Genomic DNA, 22,164 nt, shown 5'->3' with positions numbered 1-22,164 from the left:
TACGTTTTTTCAATTATATTTTTATTGTATTTATTATATGCAATGTTATAATTCTGTGTTTTGTCAGTCATTCTGTATTTGTATGCGTTTTACAATTTTCTTTTTGGTTTTCTTCGTAAATTATAAAATCTAACACAAAACAAAGCATTTTCTTTAACAATCACTGCCGCTACATATACATACACGTTACAATTTGTTAAATATATATATAAGTAGGCACAGCTCAAGCGCCGCGCGTCCAATACATGTTCATATACATATTCTCTGTTATATGTGGGGGTGTTGTGTGTCGGTTTATATATATGTATAGATTAGATAACAATGATATTAAGCCTAAGTAGAAGTAAGTTTTAGTACCGATACTTGCGATCGTTCCTCGCTATATGCGCTCCCACTCGCACCCGCTGCTCCGTCGACCTTGAACTATTACGTTACATGCTTTAACTATGTTACTGTTACCCATACAACTAACCGTACTCGTCCTTCACGATCCTGTCTCTATATCATACATACATAACATTTACCTTGATTTGCTTTCGATCTCTAATAAAATGTAATTTTTTCAGAAACAATGAAAAAGAGTTTGCTTTTGAAGGCGTGTCAATTCGATATCTTTATCGCGGATATAATCAAATTCCCCGGGGGGACTCAATATCGTGTGCTCGCTGATAAATCGCAAGGCAAATTCGTATAATTAGTTATATTTAATTTGGTTTTCTCTTGAATCGAAATGAATAAACGTTAGTGGTTTACTTTAAATGCAGAGTTTTCATTGTGCAGCATTAACATTGTGAAGAGATAGAGAGAAAGTTGTCGGGAGAGAGTGTTACATATATAAGTGGGAATGGTTTTGGTTATCAGGTTAACAGCGTTTAAAATTTGTGGTTTCTCGTTTGGACTTGGATTATCAAATCGAAGGGACGTAATACATAATAATCATATTCGTACGTTATATCGTATGCATGTATATGTTTTATAGAGATGTACATTTATAATAGTATGTCTTGTATAATATAATTGTGTGTTTTTCTTTGTCTGCCTATGTACTGTAATGTACTGTGTTTCGCTATGTATGTACTTGTAATTGTAATTGTCCTAGGTGTTCATTTCAGCTAGATTCGCTAGTTTGTCTCGTGTTTTCGCTTTCGCATCCTTTTGTATACAAGTTAAGGGTTTAAAAAACTCGAAAATATATCAAAAGTTTCTTGAAATGCAGTATATATGTTTTTTTTAGTTGTTAAATATATATATTTTCGTGTATATATAGTACTTTTCTAGGTATATACAGCATACCTCGCCTTATTTTCCATTAAGAATTTGAGAGAAGTATGTCCAGTAATTTCGCTACTGTTCGAATGCGTGAGTTGGTGAGTAGGTGAGTGAGTGTGTGTGAGAGAGCTGAGGTGAGGTGAGGTGAGTGTGCGTGTATTAGTATTAGTATATCGAGTGTATATAGGTATTTTGTATTTTGTATATCTAATCCAAAATGATACACTAATTGGTATTGATAGTGAGGCAAAAATTTGAATATAGCGCATCAAAATGATATATGCGATTATAAGTATATATGTATACAGAATTCAATGGCGGCTTGCATAAAATCGAATTTCGCTTCTTTCTGTGTGTGTGTGTGCTGGTGTGTCTGTGTGGGTGTAAGCGTGTGTGTGTCTGGTGACTGCTGATTGTGTATACGTCACGTGGGCTTCGAAAAATACGCTTAAAGCTGCTATAATACTGTAAAATTGTTGCTTGATCTCCTCGTTTGTCGACGGTAAAGTAATGTTCGCTCACATTGAATAGCAGTTGTAGTAGAAAAGCTAGGTAGGTTCGCTTCAGTGTCTTAGTGTGTACTGGAGTGTGTCGCGTGTGTGTTTGGCGTGTGATTGTGTCCTGTGTCTTGTGGCACGTGTCTTGTCTTTTCCTTGATATGTCTGAGTTCATATTGCACGCGGGTCGGTGACAATATTTAGTCTCAAATACATATAAAAAGTATATGTGTTGGGCTCGGGAGTGGAAGGGACTAACACAAAATCGCGTCGAGTTGCTGCACGCAAACGAAAAAGTCGCATCACGTATCATCACGTCAACCAAATCGTGGGTATCTACTGTGTCCTCCGCCATCATATTATTCGTTTTCTTTTAGTTATCCATTATCTCATTTACATCATTTAACTAATTAAAGCCGGTTTCAATTCAACAAACAATTTGTAGCATAAATTCTTGCATTCCCCGTCGTTACTATTATTATTATTATTACTATTATTGTAGTCAACCAATGTTTGTCTCCTACGTTTACAGCACCACATTTTGTAACTTTACACGCGAAGAAAATAACCCATTCAGAACCTCTTTACTTTACGTTTACATATAAATATATATATATATTTTTAAGTACGTTTATATTGAATTTCTGCTAAATTGTTTAGTGGTTTTGCTAGAAGATTTGCAGTTTAATTGTTTGTTTCTTTTTTTTTGTTTTCTTGGCTTTTCTTCCTTCGAACTTTTCATAGCATACTTTGTGGCGAAATATTTTACACAATTACTTGATTGGCTAGTGGGCATAATTTATTGTAACGCTGTGATATATATAATATATATAGTTTTATTCGTTTAGTGTAATTCATATGCTTATTCGCTGACGGTTGTGGCTGCTCTCCAGTGGTAGATAGATCTATTAGCAAGTCTTGAGTTGAAGCTATAATTTCTTAGGCGTAATCTAAACGTTACTTTTTAGGGTGAACCAATGCTCCTGGCCAGATGCACTTGTCTAAAGTATTTGCGTGTCTATCTGCATGCTGCTAACGTTATCAGCCGTCGTTAATCGCGTGTTGCCCTCAAACCGAGCTGCGCAAGGCGCCTTCTACATATTATTATCCTTCCGTCCATTTCTATTTCCGTTTCCGTTTCCGTTTCCGTTTGTACACGTACACCCAGTGTCCCACTGTGTCCGCTTTCTAATTGTTTAATTAACGTTATGAGGCTGCTAAATAAATATATTTATATACGCTTATGTGTGTGTATGTTTGTTTGTCTGTTTGTTTCTGTATCTGTATCTTAGGGGGGACTTTCACTTTCGGCTCGCTTTGCACTATTTGCATTTATTGCTAATTTGACGATAATTCCCGGGCGACCATGCCGCCTTACACATACCACTCCTTGACGTCCTTGGAGTCGCGCTTCTTGGCCTTCGGCTGCACCAGTCCCGCCATCTGGGGTCGTCCATCGCTGCCGTAGCCCAGTGACCCACTTCCGCTGGACATCATGCCGCCGCCCCCGCCGCCGCCGCCACCTCCACCATTTCCGTTTCCGTTGTGGCCATTGTGCATTTGCTGTTGGCCATGGTGCTGCTGCTGTCCAGCTCCACCTACACCTCCTCCGCCGCCTCCTCCTCCCTGCATGTGGTGCTGCCTCTGCTGGTGGTACGATCCATTGGTGCTGGTGTTGCCCAGCAGGGCGGCATTGGGATTGTGGGAGCCGTAGGCGGCCGCCTTCTCGCTCTCCGTCTTGTAGCCACGATCCCCATTCGATTTGAGCCACAGAACCAGCAGGATAACCAGCACCACTGCGATGAGTATGCCCGCCACTATGCCTATGATCATGGCAGTGCGCTCCTCCTCGATCGAGTTGATCCTGCCGCCCTTGCCCTTCGGCCGGTAGTTGTTCAAGTTGGTGTTGTAGTTATTACCGCCATAGGGTCCGTAGGGTGGAGGATCCTGTGGGGGAATGGGTGGCGGAAGTGGCGGCAGCGGGTGGTGCTCGTCCGGCAGCTGCATGCGGTCGTGATCATTGCGCCCGGAACCACCCAAGCCACCACCTGCCACGTAGATGTCGTACGGCGTGGTGTCCTTCTCGGTGACCGTGCTCCGGATCTCCGGCGGCGGAGTGGCCTGCGTGGTGGTCGTGGTCGTGGTCGTCGAGGTTGAACTGGTACTCGTGCTGGTGCTGCTGCTGGTGGCACGTTGCGTGGACGTGGTGGCCACGCTGCTGGTGGTGCTCACCTGGCCCGGAGTGCTGGCTCCCGATCCTCCGCCGCTGCCGCTGCTGCTGCTGCTCGACTGGGTGGTGGCGTAGGAGGGAGTGCTGCCGCTGCTGCTGCTGCTACTGCTGCCATGTTGCTGCTCCGTGGTCACATCGCTGCGTCCCGTGGTGGTGATCGTGACCATCTCATTGTTGGACTCTGCAAGCAGTCGGTTGGGGTTTATTCAAGTGTTCTCAAGTGGGTGCTCTATAAAGATGTCTGTTTATAGTGTATGTGCATTTGGTGGCATCATTAGAAACTAACCTTTTTTTAAACCCCACTCTTCAGATAAAAATACAGTCTTAATAGAAAACTTTAGTTGTCGAAGTCCTAACTATTTGTCTTTTAATATAATAAATTCCATTTAAATTTAAATATCCAAAATAAATCGTAACCAGAATACTTTTCTTTAAATTAAAGATTGAGTTCAAAAGTGGTATAAACTTGCTATTATTTATTATTCAAAGCAAACCATTTATCAAAACAAAACTGTCTACAATCATTGGAAAATTTTAAGAATATATTTACCTGATAAAAATATTTCATATCTAATAAAGTGGGTCTTATAAGCTTTAAATTAAAAGTAAACTATCAAATCTTGTTTTGTAACGCCTATTTAAGGAACCCTGTTTTTGAGTTACATAGCATTCCCCCCAAAAATCATTCGAACCGCCAGTTGTGCTTTGCTTTTCATAGTTTATTCAACACAGTTAGAGAGGATTAGAGATTTTAGATATTGAGAGATATGTTGAGGTGTGTCTTTCTTGTTGTGGGTGCTGGACCTTCGATCTTTTCGCACGATATGTACATATTGGAATTGGAAGAACGGTAGAACTATGCAATCGAGGGAATAAATGTGAAGGAGGAGGAGGAGGTGGAGAAGGAGAAGGTGTGGGAAAATCACATCTTACACTTGCAGACGCTGCTTTTATCGCTACTATGTACAAAACATATACATCTTCGATCGGGGCACCCATATATATCTATAAATATATATGGAGTGCTGGTTTGTAACGCTTAACCCTTATCGCTTAACGCTTAACCCTCACTCAACCAAAAAACCCTCGCCAATGATCGGTGTGGTTGTTGTTGTTGTTGTTGTTCTGGTTGTTATAGTTGGTAGTTGTTGTTCTGGTTGTTGTAGTTGCATTATTTTTTTGTTGTTGCTGTTGGTTTAGCTGGTGGTTTAGCTCTCGTTAATGCTAGAGTTAGTTATACAGTTAGACAGAGGTCTAGTTGGAAGCTTAGCCTAAGTGCATTGCTTGGTTGCATTGGTTGTTTGCTTATGGGAATTTACAGAGTATCCATGGCGCGATCACAGTCAGAAATATGAAGGCGATTTCACATTCTGAAAGAGACACATAAGGCGTACTCGTTGTCAGTTCAAATTAGAAGGCAATCGATCATCAGCAACAGGTGGAGATGAAGGATATAGGCGACGTTTGTAGCGATACTTTTCATTTTGTTTTTTTTCTGGGCTGATCTGAGCTGAGATGACACGGCGATTTGATTGATATTGGTTGGTTTCTGGTTGGGTTGATGCATTGCGAGGGGTGCGATAGAGGCGATACATATATATATATATTATATTCAGAGCTGTTTGGCTGTTTCAATGTGGTCGTGTAAGCGGTCAAAGCATTGGCGTTGCATTGGCATTAACCTAACTTTGATATCCTCGATCTCCGTGGAACATTGAACAAAACTGAAAAAGGCAAAGCGTCACTAGCTAAACGGTTATGCTTAGGCGGTTATATATGGCGAGCTTCGATTATAGGCTATATAACTCGAACTCAAACTGAAACTGGAACTTGAACTTGAACACAATGGAACCCACAGCTTAATCGTTAACACTTTTGCTACGTTACTATGGCGTATACTTAATGGCGTATACTTAACTTGAATTTCGAGTGGGGCTAGCTAATGTCTGTGATGAAGTGTATGTCTTTGTGTGGTGTTTAGTTTTTAGTGTTTTTCCGTGATTGATCCAAATGCCAATGACGAAATGAGACCAACACACAACGCTGGATCCACTCACCTGAACCCCTGGCCGTGCTCGTTGAGGTGAACTGCTCCGTGGTCTCCCCGTAGTCTCCGGATCCATGGACGCAGTCCTCATCGTCGCAGGCCCGCTCGGTGCCATTGGTGATGACACCGCCACTGTTGTTCCCGCCGGTACTCAAGTTGTTCCCCTGCTGGGAGGTGGTTGTCTGCTTGGTGGGCGGCACATAAACCGGTGTGATCAGATCATCCCCGCTTCCCGATTCGAATGGCGGCGTGCACTCGTCCTCGTCGTCGCCGCGACATCCGGATCCGGCTCCCGAGAAGATCAGATCGTCCAGCGCACCCGGATAACCACTCGCCGGCGTCTGTCGAGTAGAGTTCAAAGTCTAATTTTACTTCAGTTGATCTGGCGGCAGCCGGGCCAAGCGATGGTTATTGTATGGGGTTTGTAAACTGGATTAGTAAGTTGGTTGTAAGGTGCTGTTTGATTAAGTATATATGGGTGGGTGTGGGCAGGTGAAACCAGTGGAGATTTCAACTTTAGATCATTAAGGGCTTACAAATTTGTAAAAAAAAAGTTTATGTATTTGAACCTCGTAGAAAACGTCAATAAAGATTTACTTTTTTCAAAATGTTGAATATTATGTAATAGATACATAGCTTAATAACATTGTAAGGCTTTCAGAAAATGGGAAGAACAATTGTTCTCAGTTTGAGAATTCGTCTTCATACTTGTTCAGGAAAAATCGTTCTTGAAATTAAGACGAAAGTGTTCTCAAATTATTTTTTTTAAGTAAAAAAGATATTGAAGGATTGTATGAGTTGAATTGGTATTGGCTGAATTTTAAGAATTTTAATTTTAATTTTACTAAATATAAAATTATTTATGTCTACATATATCTTTTCTGATGATGTTTTGATTCCTTAATAAATTGTTTTAACGTAATGCTCGGGCATCCTTGAATATATACAAACTATCTATGATATCTTGAATCTCCATTGGCTTTTCCATACTTATGTTTTGGTTTATGTTTATGTTTAATGTGAGTTTTGATTAGAGTCATGCAGCATAAGTGCGACGAGTTCTAGTGCATAGTAAATTGTATCAGTTGATATAGCAGTATATATATTCACAGTTATTGGTTAATGTGCTGTGCAGCAATGGAAACAAATTCAGGAAACTCAAGTAGCTGGTTAGTGGACAATCTGGCAGTTCTTTTTACTTTTCTTTTTTCATTGTTAATTTGTTGGTGCGTTAAAAGCGTTACAGTAAAAACGAAGGCGCCCGAGGGAAATCATAAAGTCAATTCAAATGCAGCATTTACACTAGATTATACAGTTAGTTAGCTAATACTTTTGGTTTAGTTAGTTAAAACGGTTAACGTTTGTACTGAATGTCGAACCGAATTTCCCGGATTTGATTATGATGACGATGACTTCAATGTACAGATGTAGTTACATTCGATACGGTTAACGGTTATGCATTTAAAATATCAGGATGGTGCTTGGGAACTGTACATTATTCGAATTGGTTTTCGAATTTCGGTGGTGCAATCAAATCATGTCAAATCATTTTGGGAAAAGGGGTTCCACAACTCATGAAGCGGATTAATACAATAATTTTGGTTAGATTTTCTTGTTTTTTTTTTTTTGTTTTTAATTAAAGAAAGAATTTTGAATAAACTTGGTTTACGATGAGAAAAATACTTGGAAAGTTGAAAGTTGAGAGGAATTCAAATAAAATTTCAAATAAATTCCCTAACCTGCTGCATTCTCTGCAGATCATTTCTATCTAATACTCCAGTTACCAATTGAACATCTCCGCGGATGGTGATTTGGGGGTCGCGTTCGACGGCCAAGTCCAGGATGCGTAACTTGTTAACCGACAGTCCGGCAATCACGCCGGCGAACGGCCGCTCGATGCGATTGCGACCGTTCCGACTGAACTTGCCGCCGACCTGAACGTTGGACATGGTATTGAACACGGTCGAGTGATGGCCTGGAAATTCGGAAGTCAAGAAGACCGGAAGATTAGATACCCCCTTTGCAACGGCTATGATCATCCCCGATCCACTTACTCTGCGGCGTGAGTGCCTGCACATTGTAGTCGTCCAGTTGGAGCGTGGCGTTGCCTCCCTTCCGCTGGAACCGCACCACATGGTAGGCGTTGTCGTTCACCTTCGTCCCAATCTCGCCCAGCGGCAGGTCCACGCTCCCGATATTGTACACCATGAAGATGTTGCCCTCCACTATCTCCAGCTCCATGTAGTCCTGCGTGGTGGCGCTCTCCACCCGCAGGAGCACTGCATCGGGTCGGGTGGTTATGAAGCCCATGGCTATGTTGTCCTCCTCGGTGTCGGCCTGTGCGTTTTCCGGGAAGGTATACTGCACCATGCCTTTGTTGTTACCAAACTCATAGGCAATCGATTCTGGGGGGAAAGAAATAGATTTTAAATCAAAGGTCAACACTTCTAGTATTCAGAGTTAGGGGTTTTCAAATCTCATACGTTTGATAAACTCTTTAACAAATATTCAGGACGATTATATCATTACTTTGTAAGGGTTGTACTTTATTGCACATAAGATGGTGCTCTAAATCAAGTCTTGGTCAAGGAATTTTGGTTTTCTCGAGCGCCAATTAGAGAGGTAGGTCTAACAGGGTCTTGATCTCTATGTTAAGTAGTGTGCATTAACAAAAGGTTTATCTGATCGTTAGTTTTTCGGACAGACTAAAAACTCTTACTTTAACTGTCACTTGAGAAAACCGCACTTAAAGTCTTATATGAATCATAAGCATATTTTGAGATTCCTTCAAAACCTTCAAAGTATCTCTACACTTCCCCTCAATTTACCATCGTAACAAGTGGGTCCCGTGTAGGAGGTCATTTCACATTCACAGGCGTAGGCATTCCACTGCTGCACACAGTTGCCCCTGTTGGCACAGGCATTCTGGCTGCACTTGGTGGGTCCCTCGCAGCCACTGACCACCAGGGAACTGGGAACCACTGCGTCGCTGGTCAGCGAGGGAGAGGCATCGCCCAGATCCAGGGAGGCCAGGCAGCCCTCAAAGCCAGACCTCGAGGAGATCGAGGCCGGCAGCTTGGAGTACATGTCCTTGAAGACGCCTCCGATGTACAGAATGCCCGCCAGCTCCAGGTGCATATTGTTGCCCGTAAGGCTAATGATCTCGAAGGAGTCGTCCACGGTGAGCGTGTGCGTCTTGGGTCCCGGGCGCCTAATGCTGACCTGATGCCAGCGGTTATCGTTCATGTGGATGCGCGACTTGTCCCTCATGGTCACCGGTCCATCGCCCAAGTCGAAGGTGTAGTGGATGTGACCATTGACCAGTTCCACTGCCACGAAATCGTTGCGTCTGCCGCCATTGAAGACCAGCAGACCATTGGGCTCTACTGTTTTAAAGCGAAAGTCAATGGAGATGCTGTTGTAGGCCTTCAACATGGCCAATCCCACATAGGAGTGCTTGGAGCGGAAGGTGGCCGCATGGTAGGGCTGCCCAGCCGGGGAGTTCACGAAGCGGGCCGTCAGCTTGAAGGTGGCACTGGGCAGAGCCGAGAGCTCCGGTCCCAGGCTCTTGACGATGTCCAAGTAGCTGGGGGTTAAAGCAAAAATAGAAGTCTATAACTCGAGTCGACCTAACCGATACCCACCGCTGGCCATTGAACACCAGGCCCTGCATCTGGCCCACAAAGTTCGGCATCGTAGAGGTCATCTGGATCTCCTCCTCGGCGTGGAAGAGACCGCCCAGGTGGATTGAGCGGATCTCCATGGTGCTGTGGCGACCCAGGATCGTTTCGGCTGTGGAAGGAATATTTCCAAAAACAAGATATGGATAAAACAAGGGGGCCTCGCCATGGGGTTTGTCTAGCCAGGATCGGCTTTGCTCTAAGTTGTTGACTAGGCGGAGTACCATTAACACTGGTTACAGTTACATATGGATAGATATATATATATATTGGCATATAGGTAATTGGTAGTATATGGAGTATAGTTGGTGACAAGAAGCACATACGCATATGTAGAGTCAAAGAGTATATAAGAGTATAGAGAGTAGATATAGGTATGCGGTTTTAGTAGACATAGATCTAGTTTTTTGGTTCATAGATATCTCAAGCATTTGTATTTTTCACTCGACAAGTGGCTGAATGTAGTTGGAATTCGATTGGAGTATTGCTATTTAGTTAGTTGCAGCTTGGTACATACTAAAGAAAGGTGCAGATTACAATACATACAATGTACTTGTACGGATAGTAGTTGTTAATTGTTAATTGTTAATTAAGAGACAAAACGAAATCGTTAATCGAAAATCGCTGCCACAGCGCAAACCAAAGGAAACTAAGTAAAAGTAAAGAGTTCGCTAAGTTGATTAGATTAGGTTAGTTGGTGCGCATTTTGTTCATGTTTACATACGAATATGCATTATGCATTTGGTTGACATTTTGAGGAATATATATATATTATTTTTTTCATTTTCTTAGACTAGTTTTGGTGTGTGAGATACATTTTCAATACGATTACGGTGGCGGTGACATTTCAGATAATTTCATTTGAGCTTTCATTTCTCAGCTGTGCGTGGGAACTGAGGAAAAGTATAATATATATGAGAAAAGTTTACTGAGGCAACCTACGGTCTAGAAAAGGTTAACTCAAAAAGGTCAAGGATAATATTCGGTAATAATTGAAAAGAAAAACGGGTAAAACAATTTGGTCTTTGCTTAACGACATTGAACTAAACATCGATGGGTATTTCGGGTATGGGTATTGGTAAACTGTCCATGTATTCTGTAACTGTAAATGTGTTAATCTGTGCCCTAGAGAGTTCCATGTATGTGTTGCTGTGAGTGAGTGTATGTGTGCGGCGACTACGTCTAAGTTAATAAGGGTGCATTAGCCTTAACGAGCGGCCACATTGCGCATACGACGCGTTGGCCCTCCGAAATGATTGACATCTTGACATGCAAATGACTGCGCGACAGAGACAGAAATAGCTAGAGTAACAGCAAGAGAGACAGAGAGAGCAATAGAGAGAGAGAGTGAAAGAAAGGGGGCGATGTGGTGGGCGGTGGGCGGTGGTCGGTGGGTGGTGGGCCAAAGTCGAAGTAGGGCACTGTTGTTGCAGCTGGCAATTTGGCGCATTTACAGTTACTTATTCATACACTTGAACCGCTGGGTGGGCTGAGTGATACGATGCGATGGCGAACGATACGAAATACGATACAGTACGATAGATAGAGAAACAAAGATATACACTATACACTGTACAGGGGGCTATATTCCGATTTGGGTTCGGACTCGGTTCTTGAGCAGGTCATGCGGCTATATCATTCATTCCAACTGACAGTCATTGCTTTTGTTGCTTATTTTATGGGCATTATCATAGTTTCATTGCTGCTGCTGCTTGTTTTTTTTTATATTCAGGTGCTCACATGCAAACGCGTCACGTGTGTGTGTGTTTTCTGGTGCAACGGTGCGTGAGAGAGTGTGGGTGTGGGCCTGTGCAGGTGTGCGAGACTTCCAGTTGACATTAAGTGTGTGTGTGTTTTGGCTCGAGGCAGGAGCAGGATCCGGCTATAAGGAAAACTCCTAACTTTCCATAATCTTTAACAAAGTCTTGCTTAAATATTTGTTCAATTATTATTTGATCTTTAAATGTTATATTAAGGTTCCTAAGTTGTTCAAGGTTTCTAAAAATAAGAAAATCTCTTTGAATTTGTTTGTAAGTTCGAAACTAAATGTTACTAGCTATTGGTTTTTTCATTAGATACTTATCGTTCAATAATATATTACTTTACCGTGGCTAATGAGTTTTCTAACCAACAAAAACGTTAGTACGAAAAGGGATTTATCAGATTTGTTTTGGACTCGAAAAATATCAGATTAGCCCTAATGTCATGTAGCTCTTTTTTCAGTTTAGCCTTCTCCATCGCCTGCCTTTCGGTTTATCCTTCTTTTCAGTTGGGTGTTTTTATTTTTTGGACACACTTACACAACAAGAATCTAATTTTACGTGAGACACGTTAGGCTTGATTAGTTAGTTGCAATTTGGTTGCGGTTGCGGTATTGTTGTATTGATGTTTACGATAGTTGAGTTTACTTAACACAAAGCTAATTACATATTAAATGGTGCAAAATTACAGCCCTGGGCGCTTTCAAACATTGTTTTGCCCTCTCGTCTCAATAAGCCACGGCTAATGCTGATGCTAATGCTAATGCCAACGCTAATGTCCATTTTGCAATGGTACTCCACTTCAATCGCAATCGCAATTTGCCGATAGCGTGACTTTCATCGAGCGATTTGGGCAAAAAAATGTTTCCCCGAGTTCTTGCGTGTCGATTTTTTTCTCTCGCCTAAAACATGAAACGAAAAACGATATTGTACATTGAAATTATTTACGTTGCGTTCCCGACATTTTCTTTGCATTGTTTGCCTTACTCATTTTTGCTTTTTAGTACTTTATTTTTCTCGCTTTTCGGTCGCATTTCGCTTTTTTCAAAGAAGGTCATTTAGATCACGCTCGTGATAAGGGAATTGCATTTGCATATGACATTGTTATTACTTGTTGTAGTGCTTAAAACACCATGGTTGTTGTTCGCTGTTCTACATTCATTCGGTAGAAGTCTGAAACAAACACCTTTTAACGTTAACATACCGCACGTGTCGTTTAAATTATGGTACAGCAATTATTTAAATTATTTTCATTGTTTAGCTTATCATAGGACTGTAAACGATTACTCTTTTCCAGATAAATATGTACAAAACTCAAGAGCAAACTTAAAAATAAAAGTTGAGTTGGTCCCAGGGATTATTAAAAGCGTCAAAAAACTAAAAAGAAATATATCGAATTTGGAAAAAGTACTAAATATAAAATTCTTGAAACAACTAACTAAAGGTTTTAATAAAAATTCTGATACAAATAATTGGTTAGCTGGGAAATAAAAATGTACCCCTGGCCTTACACTCAACAACACAACAGAACTTAATATAAAACCAAACAATATTACTCTTGTATCAAGGACAAAACAATTTACAAGACAGTCAATATAATGGTAATTATAACACTTAAGGCTGAAACTTTACAGCTGTCCAACTTTCTTTGCTTTCTTATTTACGCTTAATCGATTAGAATACTTTCTGTGTGGGCTTAGGAATTGGAATTGAATTGTAATTGGAATTGAATTGGCAATCGTAATTGGGAAATCAAACAAAGTAAGTATCGCAAATGAAAACACAACATCGAGATGTTTGAAAGAGTTTTGAGAGGAACTTACAAGAGCAAAATATATAAAAAATCATTACGAATGAGTTATTTGAGAATGCGATCGAAGGCCACCCACCCATCTGATGGGATCCTCGATCCATCGCATGAGCACATGGCATGATTTAAACAAACTTTCAGAGAGGCGTACAATGTGTGGAATGGTGTGGATGTGGAGTCGGGTGTCATATGATGTTCAAACTATACTTTGCAGATGCTTAACGATGTTCAGAGGTACAGAGCGAGGTAGACATAGGTGTATAGTTAGGGAGAGCTGTCTAGTCAATTCAGTTCTTCATCATCATCATCATCATCATCATCGAAGGAGGGAAGTTCGAGAAATGTGTCATGAGAAATGAGAGGTAAATAAACTTGCTAAATACTTTTCAAATTTTCTTCGGTAGTTCTTCTTTTCGATAGTATTTCCACTGCATTTCGTTCAGGTGTAATCGCATGTGTTCGTATGTGTGCGTGTTCGTGAGGCGGTGTTGGTGTGAGAATCGTTGTTAACTGAAAAGCTCTCAACTGAAAAAGTTTAAGTGGAACTTAAAAACAGGAAAACGCGCCGCTGACTGCACTTTCCTTCATTATTGATTTTCTTTTTTATATATATATACTTATATTTTTCTTTGTATCTTTTTCTTAAGTTTTCTTTTCGATTGCCCTGAAGCACCTTCACACACCTTCCTGCTGAGTTTTGGGGGGAGGGGGGCTTTTTTCTACTTGAACTTGAACCTGTAGGTGGTGCGTGGAGCACCTATCATGGAAGCTAATTGCTGGGGGGACACTCCTATGACCCTACGAAGGGAGTTGGTAGGTTGTCGATTGGTTGGTTTAGTTGGTTGGTAAAAAAAACGACACGGCACGACACGTAGTAGGGCATAGATGTGCTGTTGATACATACATAACATACCCCTGACGGGGGGAGCCCCGTCGACTTGTAGACGCAGATTGGAGGCCCTGCGCGAGAAGCGGATCGTGTGCCAGTTGTTGTCGTTGAGCACCGACTGGCCGGCCAGCAGGTTCTGCAAGGGATTATCACACACACTCAGAAGACTGTCCGGAAGCCATTGAAAATCGCCTTTAATTTCGGATTGACCTTGACCTTAATCTAATGTTGGTGACAAACTTAAACCGATTTGCGGAGAAGATTGTCTCCACTAAATATATATGTTCTCTCTAATGTTGGTGACAAACTTAAACCGATTTGCGGAGAAGATTGTCTCCACTAAATATATATGTTCTCGTTTGAAACTAACATATCAAAATAAAATAATAAACTAGTGGATATTTAAAACATAAAGTAATTCTAAATAGCTTGTGAGTAGATGTTGCATTATATCGGAAATCCATTTGTTAACATTCGATTTGATTGATACTTGATAAGTTATAATTTTGTATCATAAATTAACAGTCAAGGAACGCGGAAAAATGGAGGATACAGATATAATCCGACACCTACTTACAAGCTAGTTGAAATTACTCAAATCAGAATATATTATTAAAATTGAAAATCCATGTGTAAAAAATGTTATCAAAATGCATAGATGTTCAACTCACATTTGACAATGTTTTAAAATAACTCATAAAAATAGATTCCCGACTCTTTAGAAGAAAATAAATGTTGAGAATTAATCTTTTCCTAGAGAAATGATCTGTTAAATAAGACCATTCAGTAAATATTATTTACCCAAGGCTGAAGTTAAAGGCGATTTTCAGGAGCGAAGGACATCTGTGGTCGGGTTGAGCACCTTCCCCGGAAAAACTCACCTTTTCGCGGTCGCTCAGCCGCACACTGGCCCGCACCCTTCCCGCCACAAGGGCGATCTCCAGCCGATCCGGGGAGTTGGACTCGGCGCTGGTCAGCAGCAGGAGGCCCGCCGGACGGGAGGTCTTGAAGCGGATGACCAGCTCCTCGGTCTGCGTCTTGGTGCCCTGTCCGTTGCCCAGCCAGATGGTCATGTGCTGGCTGCCGTTGAAGGCCAGCGTGGCCAGTTCCCGGCCGCAGGTGGGTCCTCCGTACAAGGTGGCCGAGCAGTCGCAGATGGGCCGGTTCCAGCCCTCCAGGCAGGTGCCTCCGTTCAGGCAGGGAATACCGTTGCACACGTTGGCCTGCACATGGCACGATGGCTTCACGGAGGCTGCTCCCCCAAGTGGGTTACGGGTTTCGGGTTACGGTTTATCAGTAATGGAACCATCGCTGGCGTGACCACTCCGTCGAGGACTACTCACCCGAATCCTGGACGCGTGCAAAGGCCGCTATATCGATCGCCTTGCCACTCAGCACCAGGTCACGCAAACAGCCCACGAATCCCTGGCGCAGCGTGGCCGTCCAAATGGCCGCCGGCCAGGCCACGCTATTGTAGGCGGGTCCCACTCCGCCCAGGTACATGTGCCCGTCCAGCTCGAGGATGGTGCCGTCGCCGGGCGTCCGGAAGTCGTTCCACACCCCGTCCACGCTCACCTTGGCATCGCGTCCATTCCGCCGGAGAATCAGGTCATGCCAGTCGCCATCGTCCACGCGGCGTCGCGAGGCTCGCACCTTGGAGGCTCCGGATCCCAGGTCCAAGTGGATGTAGATGTGGCCGTTCAGCAGCTCGATGGCAATCAAAACGGGCTGGGGGATATGTAAGTTATGTAAAATGGCATGGGATAATGGTATACCCTAGGCCAACTCACGTTTTTGGCCCGTGGTTGCTTGGATCCGGTAGCCAGGACAATGATACCATTGGGCTCCTTGGTGCGGAACTTGAAGCTAATGGAACTCTGCTTGCCAGTTTCCCAAGGAGGCAGAACCTTTAAAAATAAATAAAATGATTAATACCTATATTAACTTAGAGATATTCCAAACCTACCAAATGCGATTCGCGGGTGGTGAAGGTCACAGGATCTTGTGGATCGCCACTAGGACACTGGTACTCCAGGTTGCCAGCCACCTGGATCAGCTTAGAGCCACTCTTGGCCAGGTCGATGAGGTTCAGATTGAGCGTATCCGCCGAGAACTCTACTTTGCGCAGGCAGCCCACGAAGTTGGTGTGGACACGGGCTCCCAAAAGAGCCCTGGGATTTACAGCACCACCCACATAAACCCGCGAGGAGGAGAGCATGGTGAACTTGCCGGCGATGTGGGAGTGGTCCGTGTAGACATCGTCCACCACAGTGACCAGCTGGAGTAAAGAGAATACCCTTCAACTTCTGTTCCATACTATATCTTAGAGATACCTACCCGACAGAAGCTGGTGATGGAGGAGATCTCCTGGATGCGACGGTGCACGGTGACCTTGTGCCACTGGTGGTCGTCGAAGCGCACCTTCGACGGCTTGATGTGCATCTCCTGCTTGCCATTGGCCAGTCCCATGGTCAGCGAGACGCCGCCATCCCGCAGGGCCAGGTTCAGATAGTCCGTGCCGTGGCCCGTGTAGAAGAGCAGTCCGTTCGGTTGACGCGTGCGGAAGTAGAAGGATATGGCATCCTGGGCACTCACTATCGGCTCGGCGCCCGTCTGGCCCAAGTCGTACGAGAGGAACTGTGTACCGCGGAACGTGGCTTCCGATGGCGCCTTCTCCTTCTCACAATACTGGCCATCGTACTCGAGGTTTCGACACTCGCAAATTGGACCGGAATCAGTGGATATACAGATGCCGCCGTGCTGGCACGGATCGTTCCGCTCGCAGGCATCGGTTGTGTTGCCCCGAACGCCCTAGAGGATTGTTTTAAAAGGACATAATAAACATTTATATACACAATTTACGAATATTCGGATTTAAGATCACAACCAATAAGATGGATAAAGTAATATTGGGTAATATTGGGATTTAGTAATTTGGGTACATTTTTTAATGTTTCATTTTCAGATCTTAGAAGAATAAGATTTTATGTCCTGATGAGTTTCGAATGATGTATAAAAAAGATATAAATATTTTACCATCATTTATATTAACTGGTTCAGAGGTTTCTATAATAGGTTATTAAAATGTAGGGTTAAGAGTAACAGTTTCAACCTACAAAAACTGTTAGACTTTATAAACATTGTTCAGAAAGATATATTATTGTTTGTGTTCCCTTTCGGTTGATAGATTAAAATTAAATCAAATCAGTATGAATTTTAAAGGATGTGGCAAACAGATATACATTTTACCAACAGTTTAAGAGAATTTCAGAGCGATCTGTGATATGGTATTTACATCTATGATAATGAAAAAATACCTTAACATATTAAATCACTAATGTATTAAAAATAATGATCACAAAAAGTCAAGTAGTCAATTGGGATTAGTTATTTTTTCAGTATTTTATTTTTATTATTATTATTTTTATCTCTGCTGGATGAATTTTGAAGGATGTCAAACAAGATTCGAATTTTATATGGTAATGAAAAAACTTCTTAACCTAAAAAAGTTTATGGTATTAGGAATATAAAGGGATCGTACTCTTAGAGATATCAGTAAAATAATATGTTATTCATTTAAAAAATTCTGGATTAAGGACTCACCCTGAGGGGCCTTTCGCGGGCGGGCAGCTCTCCGTGATCGCAGGGCACATCGCCGCACTTGATGTCGCGCTGCTGCTTGATCTCCTGTCGCCTGGTGGAGCCGCCCGGCTGATCGGCGTAAACCAGGTTCCGGATGGCGCCCCGGAAACGCGGTTCGAAGATGACGCTGGGCAGGGCCAGTAGTGCCAGCTTGGTGCTGTACCAGTTGGGCATACCGCCCACATAGACGTCCGAGTTGCTGGCGAACTTGCCGAACTGGAACTCCTTGCCCTTGGTCGACCGTTGCTGCGAGACGCCGTCGACGATGAGCGAAGTCTGCTCATCGTTCCGCAGGACCTGCACCTTGTGCCAATGGCCATCGTGCAGCTCCCGTCCGACGGTGATGATCTGGGCACCACCGCCCAGGTTGTACCGCAGCCGAAGGGCTCCCTCCACCAGTTTCAGTTCGAAGAAGTCATAGGTGCCGCCGTCGTCGGTGTAGAGAACCAGTCCGTTGGGCTGTTCCGTCTTGAACTCCAGCTCCAGGGTGCCATTCAGGCCGGTGTACCACTTGCGGAAGGTGTAGAAGGAGTTCTGGGAGCCGTCCAGCTGGAAACCGGCGCTGAGGGTCACGAAACTGGCCGCCAGGCTGACCAGCAGGGCGCTGACGATGAGCACGCGGTACGAGCGGCGGTATTCCACGATCACCGGAGGCACTGGCTCGCCTCTCCGTCGGCGGCGAGCCTTGTTGAACCGCAAGTCCGGGGATTCGAAGGCGGAGGCGGAGGTGGAGGTGGATGTGGTGGCGGAGGCGGGCAGGAGCCTCAGCTCAGCCGGATTTCGATTTCGCTGCTGATCCCTGTCCATGTTGGGCCGTGTCCTGGCTGTCATGGCCGCAGGAGCATAGTTATCCTGATATGTTGCACTATGTGGCTGCTGTGGCGCCTTCATTCACACGCACGGGCACTCGGGGCACTCACACACACAGAGGCACCTACGCACGTTGCGCGCGTAAACGTAAAGCGACTCTCTCTCTCTCTTTCTTCTCGCGTATTCCAGTCCTTGAGCGCGAGCTTTTCGCGTGTCCTTGTATTGGTGTTACTCGGGAATGGGAATTGGAATTCTATCCACTTTTATCCGCGCCTGCTGAGAGCGACCGTGAGAGCGCGGGGAGCGAAAGCTCGGCCAGGCGAAGTTGGCTGCGGCTGTTAACGGTACTCGTCGACTGTTAACTGCACTTCACCGTTTATTGGTTATGATTTCGCCTGATTTCTAGGTCCTTAATGCTGGACACCTTGAGTTTTTGGCATTTCGTACACTTGATTTGCATAATGTTTGGCAAACTAATTGAGAACGGGCACATATTTCGCACCGATGCGGGGTCAGATAGCCGATACTCCGACCGAGGCGGTTGTACTACCAACACTGGGGGTTATGGCTGCGGATGGGCCGAAAGCTTGCCGGATACCCCTGCCACCCGAGGTTGTGGCGCCCACGAGCGCTCCAAGGTACATGTACATACTAAAAATCGGAAAAAATTTTCACTGCATGTCGCGAATGTAGGCGAAAAATTTTCTAAGCACCTCACACAGCAAAGGCCCCCAGAAACGGGCGCTTTGCCTTAAATCCACGGCAATCTAATCATATATTTATGCGTATCGATTGAGCTACAGATTGGAAACGATTACTTTTGCACACACTGCGTTTTTTTTTTCAATTACACAATTATTCCGTTGGATTCGAACGTTATCTTTGTCGGTTTTTTCTTTATATAACCTTTTGGGTTTGGGCTTTCAGCACGACGCGTTTTCGTTTTAGTGGGTTGAATTTATTTTTGCCTATTTTTTGGTTCAATTTTTGAGGGATACAAAAATTTTGTGTGTCGAAATTTGCTAAGCACAGCGCCTTCCGCTGCTCTGGGCTCCGATATCGATCCGCGCTGCATCCACGACAAGACTGAACTGCAATTTCAAACTTAATTTCCTCGCTAGGTTTCCAATGGATAACGAAAGCTCCGCCAGCTTATTCACAAAAAGCCATTGGTGCGGCCTAGACGACTGGAGTAAAAGGTTTTGAATACCTCAGTTATAGTGTTTATTACACTAGTATTTAATTGAAATAAGTTAGAAAGGTATAGAAGTACAGAAAACTCACTGGGAAACACTTTGGCTGAGCTGCTCTTTGTTTTGCCCCAAAAAGTATGCTATGGAAACTAATAGACCCGAGTCCTTAAGTGTAGTGTGCGGGAATGCCAAAAATTAAAAGCTCGCTTACTTCGCACGAGGCATGCATATGCGTACTACTAACACACAAACGCACACATAGGCACCAGCTGCCCACTCACACATGCGTAATGAGCGCACAGCACGCAGGTTCATAACCTGCACCACTAAAGCGTATTAGATGCCACACAGATACACACATACGTGTCCTTTGGTCACCCCCTCACCGACACCCACACATTCGCATTCTATCACCGAGGCGAACCGTGTAAATTCCTTGACATTTACTACGCAATTTCGACGACTCGGTGTCAAATTCGATTTGCATTTGCATTGGCAATGGAATGTGTGAAGTCCTGTAGAGGGAGTACGTCCCATCCCTCTCCCCATCCTCTCCAGGGACACAACTGCAAGGCCGTCGCCTCCATTAATCCTAGTCGTCCTGGCGAACACATTAACTTGAGCACACCAATCACGCACTGACCATTACACCAGGGATCGGGACACGGAGGGTCCTGGCTCTCTGGCACTTACATTTTTTAATAATTTTTTAACGCACGCTAAAGGCTAAACAAATGCCCGCACGTGCTGTCCATTGTCCTTCGGAGCCGTGACGTTCGAGCGGACTAACGGGACTGGGAATGTTAAAAAAGCTGGAGAAGGAGCGAAAAGCTTTTATTTAAATTAAGCGGGTTTCTTTTCCCTTGAACTTTTTGAGGCTTTTCAACTACTTGAATTTAAAACTCTCCACTTTTTTATATACAAAATTTTAAGGAGAAACCCTAAACGCTCAAAATTAAACAATAAAATTAACGAAGGTGTTTTTCAAAACCCATGTTGACAAGATTGATGTTAAGTTATATAACTTGTATACCTTTCTGATGGCTGCGTTTTTAAGTTCTCATAAACATGTCCGTCAAATTAGCGTCGGCCTGTTAGCAACGAAAGTGGAACGGTCGAACTTGGAACATGGAGGCTCTTCTTATTTTTAAATTTTCTCGCTATTTGGGGACCAAATCGAAAAATCTAAGGCGCTAAATTGTTAAGAAAGAAAAGATCTATCGATCTAGGTAGGCTTGGGACACATCCGAGGCCTATTAACGTTTCAAAAATGCATTTGAAAAATCGTATCCCCACAAATTTGTTAACTGCTCCCCTCACAGAGGTTGTGCCAATATGCACGATAAGCCAAGCTATTGAGGGTTAATTCAAGCTCCTTGTCTAAAAGTTTCATCAAAATCAAACCCACAGTTTTCGAGAAAATAGCCTAACAGTAACGCAACCTCGGATTTTCCTCATACAAAAAAGGGGGGCAAAAATGAAATTACCTACAGCTCCACTCCTAGAGGTTGTGCCAACATGCACGGTATATGGGTAGATAGGGGATAATCTAAGGAGTGTTCTGTGAAAGTTTTATCAAAATCAAACCCACAGATTTTGAGAAAATTGCTTAACAGTTGGGGGTGTTAAAAAGGTTAATAAAAGGCCGTTTAATCCAGAAACGGAACCATTGGATAGTAAGACATGAACCACAATGTAAATAGCTTAGCCATGACAATCATTCGACGCTAACTTTCTATAACTTTATACAACTTTCACAGAGGTTGTGCCAACTTGCACGGTATCGCATTCAAAGGGGCATCATTTTAGCTAATTTCTGAGTTAATTACAGGCAATTCAAACCCACAGTTTTCGAGAAATTCAAGTCTTTTCAATTATGGCTTTAGCCACGCGGTCACACTGTCCAGACCAGCGAGAAAGCGAAGTCAGCCAAGACATTTACCACAAAAAGGTACTTATCGATATATCGCAAGGTGCCAGGCTACGACCTACAACACTTAATTGAGCCAATCGAATACTTTTGGCCGCCAAATATTAAAAAATATATATTTTTTATATCAAATCTTCATTGTGATATGTATGCACCCCTTAATTGGTATTTATTTCCTGATTATTTTAATGTATAATTCATCGAAATCGAAATCGAATTTTCCAATTTTCTTTTTAAAATTGTGACCTTCCCTCCCTTTTCTTCACCCAATTTTTATATTATACATTCTCCCTCTTTTCTGTTCCTACATCTTTATAAATTTTAAAAATGCTATATTTTGAAATCAAAGCGCCATGTGATCTTCCTCTTCCATGAAGTAAAATATTAAATTGCACCGATTTTCTAAC

At 43.2% G+C, this 22,164-nt stretch overlaps 1 protein-coding gene across 8 annotated transcripts; it reads right to left on the bottom strand.

Moving 5' to 3' along the window:
* Positions 1 to 4: 4 nt before the first annotated feature.
* Positions 5 to 19,781, bottom strand: LOC119545690 (neurexin-1). Of its 8 annotated transcripts, none has more exons than XM_037851434.1 (13): positions 17,786 to 19,781; positions 16,520 to 16,993; positions 16,149 to 16,460; positions 15,973 to 16,089; positions 15,526 to 15,910; positions 15,064 to 15,434; positions 14,207 to 14,318; positions 9,688 to 9,835; positions 8,872 to 9,629; positions 8,098 to 8,448; positions 7,783 to 8,018; positions 6,054 to 6,405; positions 5 to 4,177 (listed from the first exon to the last, which is right to left on the bottom strand). In XM_037851434.1, exons 1-13 carry the CDS (start codon positions 18,713 to 18,715, stop codon positions 3,141 to 3,143), a joined length of 5,583 nt encoding a protein of 1,860 aa, XP_037707362.1. In that variant the 5' UTR covers positions 18,716 to 19,781; the 3' UTR covers positions 5 to 3,140. The 8 variants fall into 8 exon arrangements, with proteins under 8 accessions (XP_037707362.1, XP_037707365.1, XP_037707366.1 ...); XM_037851437.1 differs by having other exon boundaries at positions 7,828 to 8,018; positions 14,198 to 14,318; positions 17,786 to 19,779; XM_037851438.1 differs by having other exon boundaries at positions 6,054 to 6,384; positions 7,828 to 8,018; positions 14,198 to 14,318; positions 17,786 to 19,779.
* Between the last annotated feature and the right edge of the window lie 2,383 nt (positions 19,782 to 22,164).

Source organism: Drosophila subpulchrella, chromosome 3R, assembly GCF_014743375.2.
Source record: "Drosophila subpulchrella strain 33 F10 #4 breed RU33 chromosome 3R, RU_Dsub_v1.1 Primary Assembly, whole genome shotgun sequence".
NCBI classification, from domain to species: Eukaryota; Metazoa; Arthropoda; class Insecta; order Diptera; family Drosophilidae; genus Drosophila; species Drosophila subpulchrella.
Note: the sequence above shows the minus strand (reverse complement) of the source record. Positions and strands in the feature narration are given on the sequence as shown.

What these genes read in the sequence shown, in the direction of transcription:
- LOC119545690 (XM_037851433.1), bottom strand. Translation starts at nt 18,715, where the DNA reads ATGAAGGCGCCACAGCAGCCACATAGTGCAACATATCAGGATAACTAT. An exon ending in GGCTGAGCGACCGCGAAAAG is followed by an intron (nt 14,319 to 15,063) that starts GTGAGTTTTTCC and finishes AATCCCTTGCAG; the next exon opens with AACCTGCTGGCCGGCCAGTC. An exon ending in GCAGGCACTCACGCCGCAGA is followed by an intron (nt 8,019 to 8,097) that starts GTAAGTGGATCG and finishes CCGAATTTCCAG; the next exon opens with GCCATCACTCGACCGTGTTC.